The 17,325-nt window shown below is 46.6% G+C and overlaps 1 protein-coding gene across 5 annotated transcripts in view; it reads left to right on the top strand.

The window, feature by feature from the left end:
- Positions 1-17,325, top strand: part of GARNL3 (GTPase activating Rap/RanGAP domain like 3) — a 94,450-nt gene that overhangs the window by 56,679 nt on the left and 20,446 nt on the right. For all 5 annotated transcript variants that reach the window (XM_081151354.1, XM_081151351.1, XM_081151352.1 and 2 more), the window contains 11 exons: positions 1,439-1,502; positions 3,397-3,423; positions 5,297-5,372; positions 6,034-6,132; positions 8,166-8,269; positions 9,628-9,736; positions 11,147-11,192; positions 12,225-12,331; positions 13,975-14,090; positions 14,758-14,862; positions 15,901-15,975. In XM_081151354.1, the coding sequence (XP_081007480.1) occupies positions 1,443-1,502; positions 3,397-3,423; positions 5,297-5,372; positions 6,034-6,132; positions 8,166-8,269; positions 9,628-9,736; positions 11,147-11,192; positions 12,225-12,331; positions 13,975-14,090; positions 14,758-14,862; positions 15,901-15,975 (924 nt within the window). In that variant the 5' untranslated portion in view covers positions 1,439-1,442. The remainder of the gene's footprint in view (positions 1-1,438; positions 1,503-3,396; positions 3,424-5,296; positions 5,373-6,033; positions 6,133-8,165; positions 8,270-9,627; positions 9,737-11,146; positions 11,193-12,224; positions 12,332-13,974; positions 14,091-14,757; positions 14,863-15,900; positions 15,976-17,325) is intronic.

Raw genomic sequence — 17,325 nt, 5'->3', positions numbered from 1 at the left:
TCCCAGGGGCCTCTGGTTCATTCTTTCTTCTGCTGCGGCCTAGCTGGTGGCAGGGGTGGTGTTTTCAGTATTCCCAGCCACAGCTCACAGCTGCCAAAGGGTCCCTTAGAGTGACAGACTCGACTCCAGCTGCTAGGATTGCATCTGGCTGATGAAAGGGCACTGAGATTAAGAAGTAAAAAAATTTCTTATCTCATTTTCAAGCTTGATTTGGTCTCCAAATTGCAAACCTCCTCCTCTCTGCTCCAAGCCTTTGGATGCTTCTCCTCAGTCTGAAGCCCACGTTAAGAGCATCCGTGGAGAGGTTAATATTGTTGAGCACAGAAGTATCTTGCTGTTTCTAAATCTTGACTTGCTTTGAAAGTAACTCTTTGAGTTACAGTGGCTTAAGGTAGTTGAGAACCCTTTTTCCCTAAGAAGAAGTCACTTCAGCTCCTTTCTTCATTATATTTAAAAACAAGGGATTTCGTGAAGTTACAATTTCATTTAGTTACGTGAGTAGGGCCCTCCCCTCAGCCCATCGCTCACAGCCAGAGCAAGAAGCTTTGGTAAGAAAAAAATTTTTAAAGATATGTAAAGTGAAAACTTCTGCAGTTTCTCCCAATTGAAAGAGTTTATATTCACTTGTTACGATCAAGAACTTGAAATTTTAAAAGGAAATTAAAATATAAATACTATGGTGTCGGATAAGCCTGATTCAAATCTTGGCTCTATTGCTTAACAGCTTTGTCATCCTGGACTGAGCCTCAATTTCCTCATCTTTAAAATGGGGATAAACTAGTACTTGAATCACAGAGACTAAATGAGACAGACCATGTAGAATGTTTAGCAGAGGGCCTGGAATAAGTAGTATGCTATAATATTAGCTCTTATTTTTACCTTTCACTTATAAACAGAGATCCTCCAGTTCAGTGGCCTTGTTTGCCCTCCCTCGGGACTTAGGCTAAGGGAAATCCACAGTGCTTGTCCAGAGTAAAACAGAGAGCAACCTTGTTAAGGACGTGACGGTCCTTTGCCCTCAGTGGCAGAGGAATTACCAAAGGAAGGAAGATCTAGCAGGTATCTTAATTACATCTCACTTTGTCCAGACTTGCTCTGTCAATGTCAGTGAGGCACTTTTTTAGGAAATAAAAGTAAGAATCATGAAGATTAGTCAAGTTTGCCCGAAACAAATGCTCTTGATCCCTCCCTTCCTCTCTTATCATCGGTGTCACTGGAGGACAGTTATATAAGGAAAGCAGAGTGTGGTATTTGGTTACTGTCATACGTTCACATAGTTATTCATCGACTCCTCCTTTGTTGGTCTGGGTCTCCTGTGGGCCGGGCCCTTCCATGATTTTCTAGGGGATATTGTTTAGCTTCTCTAAAGAACTGCGACTTGTTCCATGTGATTTTAGTTTCCGCCACACTGAGCCTCATTCTGTCCATTCTGTTTCAGTGCCATGAACCTGGACAAATTTGAAAAAGGCCCCAGGGAAATTTTCCATCCTGAGATACAGAAGGTAACAGAGCTTTATGCTTCATAATTTATCAATTGGATCAGTGTTAGGTTAGAACTGACAGATCAGCGTTGATCCTTAGCTGAGGGCACCTACCAGCATCACCTGTGGAGCTTTGAAAACAGCATCATGGAGAACTCACATCTGAGATTCTGATAGGCCAGGGCCAAGGTAGTGGCCAGGAATTTTAGGCATAGCCACAGCTAAGAACCTCTGAAGGATATGGTCCTCCATCCATGAACCAAAAGGTGTGTGTTCAAAGGATCTTATTGGCCTATAAGCCATTCCTTTTACTGAGTGATGTGGAATTATGTGGAAAGTGAGATTTTTTTAATTAATAAAATATGAAATGTGCCTATCAGGCTCTAAGTCAGGTGGAATGCTGTGCTGGGTCTCATAGAGGCCAGAGGGTGTACAGAAAGCCATCCTGTTCTCTTTGGACTTACTGTTAAGAGAAAACAGTCTGCATTGAAAGAAAAGCACGTGAGTCATAAGCTAGGTGATAGCCTGTCAGGAAAATGTCAACCAAACGTTTGTCCTGCAGTTGCAATCAGTTTAGCTTTGAAACTCTCCCCTTGAAACATAAACACGGCCATGGTTAGTAGCAGGCCAGCTATGTGTCAGGGAGGCAGGGACGCCAGGCTGGAGACGCAGGTTGGGATTCCATCCAGGGAGAGTCTTTCTGCAGAGGGGCTTCGCGCTTAAACCTGCCTCCTGGGGGAGTAACTCAGACACATGAGGGGGCAGATGGAAGGGTGAGCAGTCTTTGCTGGATTACCTTAAAATACAGTTAGCTTGTAAAATAAAGCTATCAGCTCGCAACTCGGCTTACCCCAAATGTAGAGTTGTGAACTCCTATAATATCTTTGGTTTTAATTTCATTGTTAAAATAGTATTTGTACCCTGATTCAGCCCCAAAAGGAACTGAACCAGGTATGTGAGGTTCAATTTGAAGCAATTGTAAGCCATGCTATGCTTTTAAGTAATTTTTATAGCAAACTTAAAAACAAATTAGAACAATAAATATGCCAGTACCGTGTGCCTTTAGTACTTCATTTGGATGGCTTATTATTCTTAATCCTTTCCTTGGAGCTGGGACATGACCCCTAGACACTGGGCACCCAAACCCTTGGAACCACTGGTGCTTCTTCTGCAGCTCCTGCTGAGGCACCTCTGCCCGGCCGCCCTTACCCGCTCTCTCCATAAAATCAAAGAGGACAAGTAAACGAGACAGAGCAACCTCTGCCTGGTTGCAGCATAGCAAAGACTTTCATGCTGTTCTTACATTCGTGCCTTAGCTGTCTTTCCCTTAACAAGTGTTCCTGAGCTGTCCCTACTGTGCGCTATCCCATGTGTGTCAGCAGCAGCAAGTTTCCAGCTCTCATTAGGTTTCCGGAGACTTCCCTTAGGCAACCTTGAGCAGCCAGCAGGCTTTGGGTTTAGGGCAAAGAGTTCTTACAACTCCCTGGATCCAAAAGGTAAACAGAAAATAAGCCACCTGCATTATAAAAAAGGCCTCTTTCCACCAAGTGGGAAGGTGACTGGTGCTACTTTAAAATGTTATTTATCTGTTTCCGGCTGCTCTGCTATAGCAACATTTTCTTGGCCAAAACCTTCCCAGAAGCAGTGTGCGGTAGGCTGCTTCAGACAGGGAAGCCCAGGCGTCTCTGTTTCTTCCCATAGCTGAACACCGTCTTTGTTTCCAGATAATATGACTTTCTGAAATGACCAGGTATTTTATAAAAATCTATAGAGCTAAGTCTGAATTTTGAAAGCACTTCTGAGAGGGGGAGGAGTGGTGTAAACCTTAGTAAATTAAAGCTTGGCTTTCATAGAACGTCAAAATAAAACGATCACTGTTAAACACGGACATAACTTTTCCAACTTTATTTGACAGGACCTGCTGGTTCTTGAGGAACAAGAGGTGAGTCACTGGATGAGCTGCCCATCCCTGTGCTCTGCCTCCTGTTTATAAACGTGCTTCTCCTTTCTGTCAAATCTCTCCGTGGAATTGCACAGTGTGAGGAGTCTGTTTCCTGACATGGTTTCTCAAGGCGTAGTTCAGAATTTTCCATGCAGCCAGCTAGAAAGATATAAAAGCAAGCAAGCTACTTAAATCTGCTTGGGAATATTCAAGTTTTAACCTTGTGATCACTGCAGGTAACAAGGTTTTAATTTTCATTCTGTTCAAAATCTGGAGTCTTCGCTTTATTCCACACTCGGTTTACAGGATGCCATGTTTATTTGTGTGTTTCCAGTCCTTGTTGTCCCACTTAATGGGTTATGGGTTTTCTAAGTACATAAATAACAGGGAAATACCTAAAATATTATAAATAGGCAATTTGAGTGAATAAATCATAGTTTGTGCATGCCTCTCAGTACATGGCAATATCATTCGTCCAGTTGCTCAGGCCAAACTTGGAAATATCCTAACACCTCTCTCTCTCTCATAGCCCATGTCTGATCCATCAGCACATCCTGTTGACACTGCTTCGAAATATATCTCATTCATTGACACCGCCGCCATCATCTCTTGCCTGGACTCTGCAGTGTTTCCACTCTTGCCTCTATTCTAGTTTCTACATAGTATCCAAATGGTCCTTTCAAAACATGTCACATCAGGCCATTCCTATGCTCAAAACTGATGGTTTCCCATCCCACTCTAGTAGAGCCCAGTCTGCTTGTCACGGCCTGCTGGGGCCCGTGTGACCTGGCCATGCCGCCTCCCCAGTCCTCGACTCCACACTGTCCATACTGACTTCTTCCACCTTCTCAGGAAGAGCCTGCTCTTCCCCCGCTGGGATGCTCTTCCCAGGTGTCCTCGGGGCCACACCCTTACCGGATTAGGACAATACAGGGTCCTGTTTTCATGGCCTTACGGTGGGGTGGGTAAGACATGAAGCAGGAGAACAGACAAACATAAACATGGCGATATCAATAGCCCAGGAGCTGTGAAGAAGTAGAACAAGGTAGGTGCTAGGGAGGAGGAGCTGGTTTCCTACATGAACAAACAAGGAAGGTCTCTCTGGGGAGTGACATCTCAGCTGCTTCCTGAGCATGGTGATGTAAATGCAGAGAAGGGGGCTGGAAGGATGCACCCAGACCTCAGGGGGGAGTGATTGGGGCAGGAGAGTGGACGTGGAGGGTGGGATGCGGAGGGAGTGGGCAAAGGGAGACATGTATGTTTTTATCTATATCTAATCCATGTGTGAATTGTGCTTGTTGCTAAAGAGTTCGTGAACTCCATGTGTAGTTTGTAAAAGGCCAAAAATAAAAGTAACACAAGTGACTTCTTGAGATTAAATATCTTTAGGAATCGGGGGAAATGATCTTGTCAAATAAATTGCCTGCAGTTTCCATCTGTATTTCTACAAGAGTCCCCAGGTTCCAGCCTAAGACTGCCGTGTTGAGTTTTGATTGCACTGAGCTCTTCTGTGCTGACGGGGTCTGCGCTGCTGCGGGTGGGCTGGTCTGAAGATGGCACCAGTCCTGTGGGTTCTGGCTATTTATCTTCAACTTTGTTTTGCTGCAGAGTGAACTGGGCCCCCTGCAGATGCCACTACAGATGAATGAACTCACAAAAAAGCATAGAGTTTCACTTGTACACTGTAAAAATCTATAAAAATACAGGATTGATTGCTCTTCATATTGGTCAAAATTGAGCTAGAGGGGAGGAAGTAGTCCCCCAGGGTCCATTCTGTCACGGCCGTTTCCCTACTTAACGACAGCACGTCTCATGACTGTGTGTGTTTTAATGATGAAATTAAAGTCCCCACCTTTTGTTGTCTTATCATAAGGGCTCTGTGAATTTCAAGTTTGGGGTTCTTTTTGCCAAAGACGGGCAGCTCACTGACGACGAGATGTTCAGCAATGGTGAGTGTCCCCTCCTCTCTGCTCACGGAACCCTCTTCCTCCTTGGCAGTTCTGACGTCCAAACCAAACTTGCCAGTCGAGTTGGAGCCTTTAATGCAAAGAAACAGCCAGTAGTTTTATGAAATGTGGGGTACATTTCCAGGGTAAATTTTGTAAGGCAGATGTCGCCCAGGTTTATTCATTTGATAAGTATGTACCAGTCACTTAATTTGTCCCAGGCGTTGGCATCAGAGAGGCAGTCTAAGTGGGAAATCACATGTGATTGGAAGATGCTGGTTCTGCATAGTCCCAGGAGCCGAGGAGGGTTTTCTCTGTGGTTTTCAGGGTCGGGAGAATTATAAATGCTGTCATTTCCTGCTCTTCAGCACTTTTCATGTTCAACACCTGTTTATTATTCATGGAAACAGTAATAATGTTTTCATCTCGCAATGCGAGACCCCTGTGGCCGCAGCCCGGCAGGGGGAAGGTTGGTTGGTCTGGTCCTGTGGTTTCCCTTCCCTGGGGTTCCTGGGAATGGAGGGCCCTCCTGCCTGGGCTCTGGGAGGAAACATTCTCTTCTGCCGCACTCAGCTACAGAGCTGGTTCGTTTTCACGTGACTTCAGGTAGCAAACGAGGACTTGTTGCTACCATACCTTGTTCACACTTTACCTCTCCCTGCAGAAATCGGAAGCGATGCTTTTCAGAAATTTTTAAACCTCCTGGGTGACACTGTCACTCTCAAGGGCTGGACAGGCTACCGTGGCGGTCTGGACACCAAAAGTAAGCTTGCCTCCGGGTTTCTTCTGCTATGATTTATAGAAATTTTGTCATCAGCCTGATCCGTATTTCAGTTTATACCCAAGATGGGGAGAGAGGACAAGAGGGAATTTGAGCTTCACCCCTAGGCTGGGAGGGGGGGGTGTCACTGGACACATTTCGTGGCTCTGTTGAGCTCTGCAAGACTGAGTAGCCCCCACAGCCCCGAGGTGTGGCAGGAGCCATGGCCTGCCCCTCAGCCTTCACCGTTGAGCACCTCTATGTGCCAGGACTGTGTGAGGCTCTGGGGACAGCAGTGGATAAACTATCAGAGTCCCTGCCTCCGTGGACAATACAGACACTAAGCAATAATTAGCAAAGAATTAAATAGTCTAGGAGGAACTAAGAAGCAAAGGTACTGAGTGCGTGGGGTGGGGACCACTAATCCCAGGATTAGCTAGAGAATAGTCTTCCCTGAGGGAGGGTGAGTGAGCAGGAGCACTTTGATGGCCTTGAGGGGAGAAGAGAATTCAATGCTGAGGACATTTGTGAAGTCTCCGAGTCAGGAAAGAGCATGGTATGTTCTAGAAACTGGGATGCTACCTTCACAGCTGGAACTAGGCGAGGAACTGGAGGAAGGGGAAGGATGATGCCGTAGGGAGTTTGGGATCACATTGATAATTCTGGATTTTATTCCAAATGGGACTGATGTCATGAAAGGGTTTTAAGTACAGGCAGGGGCGCGATGGGGTCGGAATGCACCTTTGCTCAGCGCCCCTGGCCGCCACGTGGAAGATGGGCCCCCGCCAAGCAGGAGCTGATGCTGGGCCCGCAGGAGAGGGGTGAAGGTTGGGAGGGACAAGAGGGGACTAAAGGTAGAACTGGCGCCATCTGCCAGTGCTGACTGAACATGGGGAGGAAGAGGGAAGGGAAACCAGAGGACACCTGGGCTGCCGGTTGGGCAGCTGAGGGGAAGCAGCTCGAGGAGGGCGTCTGAGGGCGTGAAGGTAAGATCACAGGTTTGGGTTTGGAATCACTTCAGCTACCTGCCAATTGCATCGCATTTCTAGTTCTTTCCTGTGCTTTTACTTGTCGTTTTATTTGCTCTTCACAGTCAGTCCTTGAGATAAACCAGGCAGGTGATGCGAGGCTCATTTGGCCGAAATTTGACAGGTCTCAGATCCGGGTACCTTACCCCGTGGGAGCCGCAGCTCTCCACCAGCCCACGCTGGCGTCAGCTCTGAACCCGGAAAGGTTAAGCCGTTTGCGAGACCTGCACTGGGAGCAGCTTAACTGGCAGCTGTGGGATGAAGCATTTGGCCCCAGATGTCAGGCCCCAGCTTCACCCCAACAAGCCCAGATGCATGTGGAATACTCTGGAATGCCTGCCCACTCAACACACACCCCCCCCCCATCTCCAGCCCTCAGCCTCTGCTGGGGTCAGGACTGCTGTCTGCCAAACCCTTACCATGGCCAGGCAGCCTGCTTGGCGCTTTGCAAGTAGAATCTAGTCAGCATCCCTAGCAGCTACGTGCTATTTTTATCTCCATTTTCAAATTAAGAAACGGGGCCTCAGAGAGGGTGAGGTGACTTGTTAAATGGAACATAGCTAATGAGAACTTGAGCCCAGTTCTGCCTAATTCTAAAGCCCGGGCTTCTCCTCGCTGTACAGCTCTGCCAGTGTTATGTTCCTTTTGTTTTATGGACACACACAATCATTATTTGCATGTCACCTTGTATTAATTTGTCCTGTGCACTAGCAGTGACTAGAAGGCAAGAAATTGTAGCACACTATCCTTTGTGGCCCAGACTTCTCATGGTGTCCTCTACTCTGAGGCAAGGCCCAAATTAGACAGCAAGCAAGCTGAGAGGGGGAGGGAGAGGTCTGTCCACATGGGCAGGGTCTATACTGTTGCTTCCCTTCAGGTGGATAATCCAAAGTGATCTTAGGGACCGTGCTGATTGTGTGCTCTGTTCCCCTTGTCTGCACAGAGAGACTATTTTCTTCTGGTCCCAGAATTCTCTGCACTCACTTGATGCATGTTCATATTTTACAGATGATACCACAGGGATACATTCGGTTTATACTGTATACCAAGGCCACGAGATCATGTTCCACGTCTCCACCATGCTGCCATATTCCAAAGAGAACAAGCAGCAGGTACATGTGAACACACAATCTGAGGATGCAGACCCTCAAATAATGACTGACTGCAGAAAGCACCGTCTCATTTCATAGAGTTAAGAGATGTAGATACTCACAGCAGAGCTGGACTTCAGGCACCAGTTCAGGGTGCTGTTTGCAGTCTCTTTACTTGAACTTTCCACAAGCCTTAGGGACATCTATCCTCACTGACACCACCCTGTAAAGTAATAAAGGGTCAGAGGTAACAGTGCACGTGCGTGTCTGTGTGTGAGCATGTGTGTATCTGCGTGTGTGAACTGTTTCACGGACTCCTGAGAGACTGTTCTGCATATACGCTGCCTTTTCTCTGTGACTTCTCTCAGTGGGCCTTGTGTCTTGTCCAGGACATAAAATAAGTGCATTCTGAGTGGTGGTTGACAAGTGTTTTTCAGATTAACACAGGAGGTTAGCGCTGTCTGCTTGGGCTGGGCCATGCTGGGAAAACTCTTCCTGAGACACTCCTCACTCCCCCCGGGAATGGCCATTTTCAAGAGGAAAAGTTCCAATTTGCAAAGACATGTGCTGCTGGTTTTGAAGGATTGATGGGGGGGGGGGTGTCATTTAACTTTTTATTAGATTCTTATTTATTTTTTACACATTGAAGGCATCTGTATGAAGAAATATCACAAACATGAATGCACAGTTGTTCAGCAAAGATTTGTGAGAAACAGAGGGTATGTGAGGGCTAAAAAGGATTTTTTCCTGAGCATTACAGTTCTTATTTCACTTCAGTGGGAGCAGACATGGCAGGTCAGTGGGTGGAAATGTGGTGTGACAGTCGTGGAATAGAAACAAAGGTGCTCTGGGCACATGCGGAAGGGGCAGGAAGGATTGGTTCTGTTTGATGGTTTGGGGCCTGGGATAGGAGCTGGTGGATTGTCTTACAGGCAGTGGAGACCCTCTGGAGCTTTTAGCTTGTTCTGGCTTCAGGAGGCTAGCTCTAGGAGGGGACAGGTGAAGCAGGAAGTGCCCAGGCCTGGGCAGACGGCTTCAGTGGCCAAGAGTCACTTCCTGCAAGGCATCCTCCTTTGTGTGACTGAGGAGATGATGAATGAAGATGATCATGATCAGAAAAGTAAAATGGGAGAGAATGGAGACAAGGAGGCTGGTTAGGAGGCTTCTGCTGATAGTAGACGAGGACATGAGGCCTGAACTGGGAAGGGAGTGGCAGAGTGGAGCCAGGAGATGGCTGATAAAATATGGGACACAAGAGGTCAAAGACAGCTGAAGTTTGGGCTCTGTGATCGTTGTGGTTGGTCGTACTGTTAGTTTTCTTTAAGTCTGAGCTGTGTTTGAACGACCTTCTCAGTGATGTTATTTATGCTCACATCCAGGTGGAAAGGAAGCGCCACATCGGGAACGATATCGTCACCATTGTGTTCCAGGAAGGAGAGGAGCCCTCTCCTGCCTTTAAGCCTTCCATGATCCGCTCCCACTTTACACGTATCCTGGCCTTTGTGAGCGCTCCAACTCAGCGGCTATTGGTCAGCCTCGTGGGACAGAAATGACCCTCCCACCAGGTGTTATAATTAACTTGCAAGTTATAACTGTTTTGCATTGCTACATTCTTAAACCCACTGTTTGGCATTTTTCCCTCAGCATTGCTCCCTTTTTTCTCTCCATCCATTGGAGTAATGGATGGTTAATTCCAAGATAATCCTTGACTTCTAAAATCTCTTCCCTTTCCTCAGGTAATTTGTGAAATGAAGGAAACTTCCTACTGTCTATCGATAAAAAATAAATTAGAAGAATTATAGCAAATCCTCCAAGAAATTTGCTTTAAGTATAAAAACTTGCAAGTGAAGATAAAAAGCCAAAATAGTGTTTCTTTGTTGATTCTAAGCCCCAGTAATAGCTGCGACATTATCATCTCTTAACATTTGAGAAATGAGAGAATTCACTTTTATTTGCTTCCCCTTTGCTTCCTCTAATTTCTGTTTAGCTCATGTTGCTTGCAAAGTCCTACTGAAGTTCTCTGTGATGTCCAAGCTCAGCTCAGTCAGACAGGCATGGATCACAGGCCATAACAGTGAGGCCCGAAGGTGGCACCTCTACAGGTTGTACATAATTAGTAAAAGGCAACTAATAGGCATTTAAGCGACTGAGGGGTATTCATTCTCTTTAGAATTTTCTTTAGTTGCACATTTTGCTTTGGGGCACATTTGTGTCTGGAAGGGGACAAGCAGGTAGTTGGCAGATCTCTTCCACTGAGTCGAGATGTGGAAACACTCTGAGGCATTGATGGCCATTTAGCCTGAGCTGAGGAAAGCTGGGGCTGGGCAAGGGCTGGGAGGAGAAGTGGGAGAAAGAAAGGGAAGCTGCCTGGAAGTTTGGTACTATTTTAGTTCAGCATGCTCGACGCAAGCCAAGTAGAGGCTCCCCAGAGGCTGCCACCAGCTACATGGGTTTGTTTTGGTTTGTTTAGTCTACCAAAGCCAGAAGGAGAGAGCAGGAAGGTGTGTGTACAGTGGGAACATTTGAATTTTCTTTTCAAAACTTGTAAGACGGAATCTGTGACTAGTTTCCCAATGGGATCTTTGCATTTCCAGGCAACAGAATTGCTTGTTTTGCTTTGTTGGCTTCCTCATTGCTCAGCAGCTTTATTTCTGTTGCTTTTCTGAGGCATTGGAGACTTCGCTCTTTCCCCAAAGAATGAACACATGGAGGTTGAACCTATGTCTTCCTGGGCTGTCCCTTTCAAAGAAGTCAAGGTTCCATCTCAACCTGAGGGTGACAGGTGCCCTGACCATAAAGGGCAGGTCTGGGATGATTCCGCACCAGGGGTTTTCAAAGCACAAACCTATGACTGTGAGCATTGGGGTTATTGATTAATTTCTTTAACCATCTCCACAGATATTTTTGCCTTAGTGAGGTATGAGCAGCAAAATGACAATTACAGGTAGGTACTGACTTTGTCGTTGATTGCTTATTCTAATCCTCATTTTCACTTGTTAATTTCGCGTTCATTTTATAAGACCCTTGATACAGATACTTCTTGATTGATCCAATGTGTCCTCACCTTAGGGAACTTTCTTCAAGGCCACCATCTCTGGGAAAAACTCGTTCCATATAGTGTTGCTCTGTGCAGTAGATCCAGCGGCAGGGTAGTCTGGAATTTTATTGTACTCTACAATGAGCACAAATTTGATATATTTTATCTTGACCAGAATATCCCCTTTCCTAGGCTACATCCTTCTGGTCTCAAAAAACTATCTGTTAAGTGTATTATGGTATGAAAAGAACATGAACTTTTTTTTAATTTATCTTTATTTTTGAAAGTATTATAGATGTCCCCTTTTGTTTTTCCCTAGTGATCCCCTCCACACTGCATCCGCCACCACCGCCCTCCACCCAGGCCTTCACCATACTATTGTCTGTGTCCACGGGTTATCCATATATGCATATAAGTTCTTTGATTAATCTCTCCCCACCCACTCCCCCACCCCGCCTTCCCTCTGAGATTCGCCAGTCTAAGAATGTGAACTTTGAGCCAAGTAGATTTGAGTTGGAATCTCAGCTCTGTCACCTATTAACTTTGAGGCTTTGTTTATCGTCTGGAGCCTCAGGTAATGATAGAGTGAGGTAATGATACTACCTTGGCAGGTTGGTGAGAATCCATTGATGTTGTGTCTTAAAATACCAAGTATGCTATCCGGTATGCAGTGAGTGCTCAGTGGCGGCCTTTGCTGTTATTCCTGGGGTTCCTGACCTTGCCCATGGCTGGTGGGTTGGATCACAAAGGATACAGGAAGAGCTGGCCTCTGCCCTTAGAAAGCTGCTTGGTGACCCAGGCTCTGGCAGCCCATAGGAAGGGACCTCCCATGCAATGAATATTCCTGACATATCATGTGGGCATCTGGACAAATTTAAAGTCCAGATATTGGTGATCTCTGAAGAAAAAGCAAGTAATCCTGAAATGTTCTCTATGTAGGCTGAAAATATTTTCGGAAGAAAGCGTGCCACTCTTTGGCCCACCCTTGCCATCCCCTCCGGTGTTTACAGACCACCAGGAATTCAGGGACTTTTTGCTAGTGAAATGTAAGTTCTGTTTTGAAATGTTTTTGCAACTTGTTCTATGTCAGAAGACACTTCTTCAGATTCTCCCAGGATGCTGTATAAGAAAGTGTGTTGTTTAGGCATTGATTCCATTCCATGTTCTATTCATTCATTCTTCACGTGAAACATATTTAGTTTTCTCATGGTGTTGTGTAGCTTCCTCCATGTCCTCATCTGCTCCTACCCTCCTGCTCGCCTTCAAGGGTCTTGAAGCCTGGGGTTCGGGGGGTGAGCATGTTTGTAGAGCGCCGCCTCAGGGAGAGAAAGGCATGTAGTCCTTTCACCATGGATTAGATTAGATTGTTCAGCAACACTAAGGACCCAAGTTATCCGTGGAATCCATTGATTTAAATGGAGCCAGTCAGCAGGGAGACTTTCTTCAGCACCTCAGAGGCTTGGGGTGGAAGGGCTTGAAGGATTCAGTTGAAGATTTGCAAAGTGGACACAGTGGAAAAACAGAGGTCAATGATGAAAAGGGTGCATTGAAGTCACAGAAGATAGAGCCAGGGAGGACCAGGAGGGGCTGATGGACTAAGGAAAGGTAGAAGCTAGGACCGAAGTCTCTGAATCCCAAAGTGGATTTATTAGGAGGGAGGAAGTGGGCCAGGTGGAAAACTCCAAGATAACAGGGAGTGGCATTTCAGCAAAAAATTGGAACTTTTCTCTTTATTCAGCAAAACGAGTCACTTAAAATGGATATTTCTGGAATATTAAGGAGGAAATATCCTCAAACAAAAAATTCCCAGTCACAGAATTAGAGGAAATACTAGATGTTCATAGTTTAAATTGCTTAAGAGACGTCCTGCCAACAAACAGAACCCACTTGTTTCCAGCACGCAGATCTTACCCAGGGAAAGCCTGTCCCCAGGGAGTGTTTCCAGTCTGTGAACGCTGTCCTTCCTTTGTCCCTCCGTATAAGGATAATAATTATTAATAATAGCTCATTTATTCAGTTTGATGTCCCTAGCACAGTGCTAACTCTTTATATATATTATATCACTTACAAATTTACAACCACCCTTACAAAGAAATACACTTATATCCATTTTACAAGAAGCTAAATAGTTTGCTTGAGAAGTACAGATAGCAGCACAGCTGGGATTCAAACGATAGCTGCCTAACTTCAGGCTCCTTGCCTCCATTCACACTCTCTGTCCTGTGCGCTAACGTGACAGGACAGTCCACTTTATTGACTCTTAGTGGCTAGTCCACTAAACCACTAGCTTTTTTCCCCAGAAGAAACTTCCATTAGTCTAAGAAGCTGAGTACTCAGTCAATTTGGTTTTTTCCCTAACAAAAATGTAGCAAATATATATATATTTAATCCCATTGAGTGGCATCCTAGTAGTTTGGCCCCTGTGTTGGGTGAGTAGGTGGGTGGGTGGGTGGGTGGATGGATGGATGGATGGATGGATGGATGGATGGATGGATGGATGGAATGGGTGGGATGGTTTGTATAAAGAAAGCTAGAGAGTTTTTACATGTGCTTCTGTGAAGGAATTACCAGTGGTAATACTGGTATTAGGAAAGTGGATGGCATTCACTATGAGGCGTTTCCTTGAGAAGGACATTCCTCCATAGCATGTTTACATTTGTAACTCCCTTTACAACTTGGTTTATTTTAGTAATTAATGGTGAAAAAGCCACTTTGGAAACTCCAACCTTTGCCCAAAAGCGTCGACGCACTCTGGATATGTTGATTCGATCTTTACATCAGGATTTGATGCCAGATTTGCATAAGGTAACCTGGGTCCATGGTCCTCTTTCCTTCCATGGGGGTCGAGGTGTGAGCTGAGAACACAAGTCCCTATAGTGATGAGTCCTGGTTAGACGAGGAGAGGAGTCACCTAGATTCTTGCTGTCGAGACAGGCCTGTGGCCACCGTGGCTGGTGTCCTCTCATTGTTCCCATGACAAAGAGAGACGTTGATTATCCGTACATGGAAACTTGGCTTTCATAAAGCCAAGCCTGTGGAAATAGAGGTGCAGGCTGGGATAGGTGTGTCTCACAACGGCGATCCCTGGAGCGTTGGAGAGTGCTTTTTGGGGGTGGCTGCCCTTGGTGTCATTACTCACATTCCCAGTGCCATAGAGCTGGGAGACAGGTGGAAGCAGGGACCGTGGAGAGAGACTGGGTGCTTTTTAAGGTTTTCTGGAGCTGCTGGGGTGCTTGATTTTAAAGCCCTTGCCCTCAGCCACCACACATGCTGGCTCTCCAGCTGTTGGCTCCCTCAGGCCTGGCGTCTAGCACAGGCCCTGCCCGTAGGCGGAGCTCCCTAAGCACTTAGTGAGCGAATGAAGACGGAGGTGGAAACTGGAGCATCTGGACAGCTAGGTTTGTGCACTCAGTGAGCCAGAGAGGAGGCTGACAGCCATGAGTGGAACTCGTTACATGGTTTTCTCTTTTAGAACATGCTGAACAGACGATCTTTCAGTGACGTCTTACCAGAGTCGCCCAAGTCGGCACGGAAGAAAGAGGAGGCCCGCCAGGCCGAGTTCGTTAGAATAGGGCAGGTGGGTCGTATTCCGAGGCCTCTTTTGCAGGCCGTGTAGTTGTGGCCCCATCCGAACGGGCCAAGCCTTCTGTTCTCACTCTCCTGTGGGAAGCTGTGCTTCCTCTTAGGGGACTGTGGAAGCTGAGTGAGATTTCTGATGAGCCTGTAGGGGGGTCTGTGCGGGAGTGAGCGGACGCAAGGCGCTGTTCAGAGGGTGCTGCCCAAACCTAGAGGCCGCTGCGCCCGGCTGTGCCCCTCTGCTCAAGGGAGCGCATCCCTTTGCCTGCCTCCCCGGAGCTTTCAGAAGGAAGGGCGAGCAGCCAGCTTGGGAAAAAGCACCTTGAACCCCCCCGGCAGGAGGAATCAGAGTGGCAGTGTCCTCACAGCAGATCTGAATTTCTGTCCTGCTTGGAAGCAGTCGCCATACTTAGGTGGCTGCCAATTGTCATCTCATCCCAGATCCTGGAGGAAATCACCTCCCTTTGGCCTTGCTTCCACGTGACATCAGTATTTCTCAGCTCTGGGAGGGGCGCTGCTTTCTGCCTGATCCCATGTCACAACAGGGAGAAGGAGGCAAGCGGCCAGCCACAGAGAAGGTTCTGACCCAAAAGCAGAGAGCTAAGCAAGGTGACCAAGGAGGGCTTAGAGGCAAAAGCCACCACTTCCCAAAGCAGGTGCACTGTCAGGGCCCCCAGCGCTGGTCCTTGGTTACAGATCCTGACTCAACCTGCAGAGATGCCCATTCATCGAGTTTCAGGAAGGGCCTGGGAACTGTTTTCAGTACTCACGGTTTGGAAATCACTGTATTGATTATTGATTGGTGAAAAGGACAGACCAAATTTGGGGTCCTTGGGTTGGGATATTGTCATTAGGGCTTTGCCCTATCAGGCTGCCTGCAGTCCTTGTCGTCAATGACAGAGCAGTGTGGGAACCAGAAACTCAAGTCTGAAATTACTCCTGTTTTATTTTTTTTTAATTTTCAAATCCTAGTTGTTGACCCTGCTTGTTTTTTACTGCCTGATAACAAACTTTTAAAAAACATCTCTGTTTTTTTAAGGCACTAAAACTGAAATCCATTGTGAGAGTGGATGCCCCATCCAGCCTGGTGGCTTCAGGAATCTGTAAAAAAGAGGTGAGTTGCTGATACTTTCGAGCTTAACTGTGAATATCCTTTGTCCTCAGTGACATTATTCGGATTCTTGGAAAGAGGTTTGTGGGGCAGGAGGAAGAGCTTGTCTGTTGCAGAGTCCTCAGAGGAAGGCCCAGGTAGAACCGGGTAGCATTAGTGAGAGCCTCCCTGTGTCCACAGTATGCACATGCCTTTTCCCTCCCACAGGGAGCAGAGGTGCTGGACCAGGCCTGGGCAGGCAGACTGAGTCCAGAGTGCTCCTCAGGCCTTGTGTGCAGACTGATCGCCTGGACATCCTGACCAGACTCATGTTCTGACCCAGCAGCTCTGGGGTGAGGTCAGGATTCTATGTTTGTAACAAGCGCTCCTGTGGTGCTGTGACCACGGGCACTCTACACAGCAAGGTCTGGGGCAGTGCTTCCCGGCTTTGGTGTATATGTGTGAGAATCACCCCCGGAGTTGCTGATGCAGGAGGTCTGGGTGGGCCCTGAGAATTTGCAACTCTGACATGTGCCCAGATGCTGATGCTATTGAGAAACTGCTGTTTACTTGACAGTCTGTTCAGCCAACCAAAAAATTCTCATTTCCACATGGACAAAGAGCTAAGTGGTCATCAAGAACAGAAGAGAGAAAAATAAACAAGTTGCAATAGGAACTTACTGTTTGCATGATTTTGTATTGTAAAGCAATACCCCACACCCTTAATTATGTCTATGTTCGGAATATGTAATAGTTAAATGGGACAAACTTATGACAGCACATCACTAGAGAAGTGTCTATTATAAAAGCAAAGGAATTGCAAGTATATTGGCCTTGGCGATACAGGTGTAAATGATTGTATCTGAAGTGCAGGCCCTACACACGGTAAAGTCTGTTTTCAGGAAAGTGGTGAAGCTCAAAACACAATGAATGCTAACCCACAACCCAGCTTTCACAACTGCAGAAATTCCCCGTCTGCATATTCATGGGAACAGTGGGTTTGCAGGGTTGCCAAGTGCTTCCTAAATGCCAAATTCCACTAAGATTCAGTGAGCTGCCCTGTAAGAAGTTCTGAGAAATGAAAGTCTGTGGAGTGGTAACTTGTTCACCAGTGAGCAGCAAAGAGTGAGCTTCCACCTTTTGGATCACTTCATAGCCTCCCTGTGGGCCACAGGCCATCCTGGGGAAGCGCTGCTCTAAAGGCCCTTATAGGTTTTTGAACAGGTGGCCCTGGAGAGGCCAGAGTCCCACGTGCTGCTCCCAGGGGTGTTCTCTTTCCAAGGAATGGGCTTCACCACCCTCCTAGGCATCCATCATTTCCTGAGCTGTGTTGCTGTTCTTAGAGGGAGCAAGGTAAGAGTCCTGCATTTAGGG

This window comes from Miniopterus schreibersii (genome assembly GCF_964146895.1).
Source record: "Miniopterus schreibersii genome assembly, chromosome: 11".
NCBI lineage: Eukaryota > Metazoa > Chordata > Mammalia > Chiroptera > Miniopteridae > Miniopterus > Miniopterus schreibersii.
This window is presented reverse-complemented; position numbering and strand designations above follow the sequence as displayed.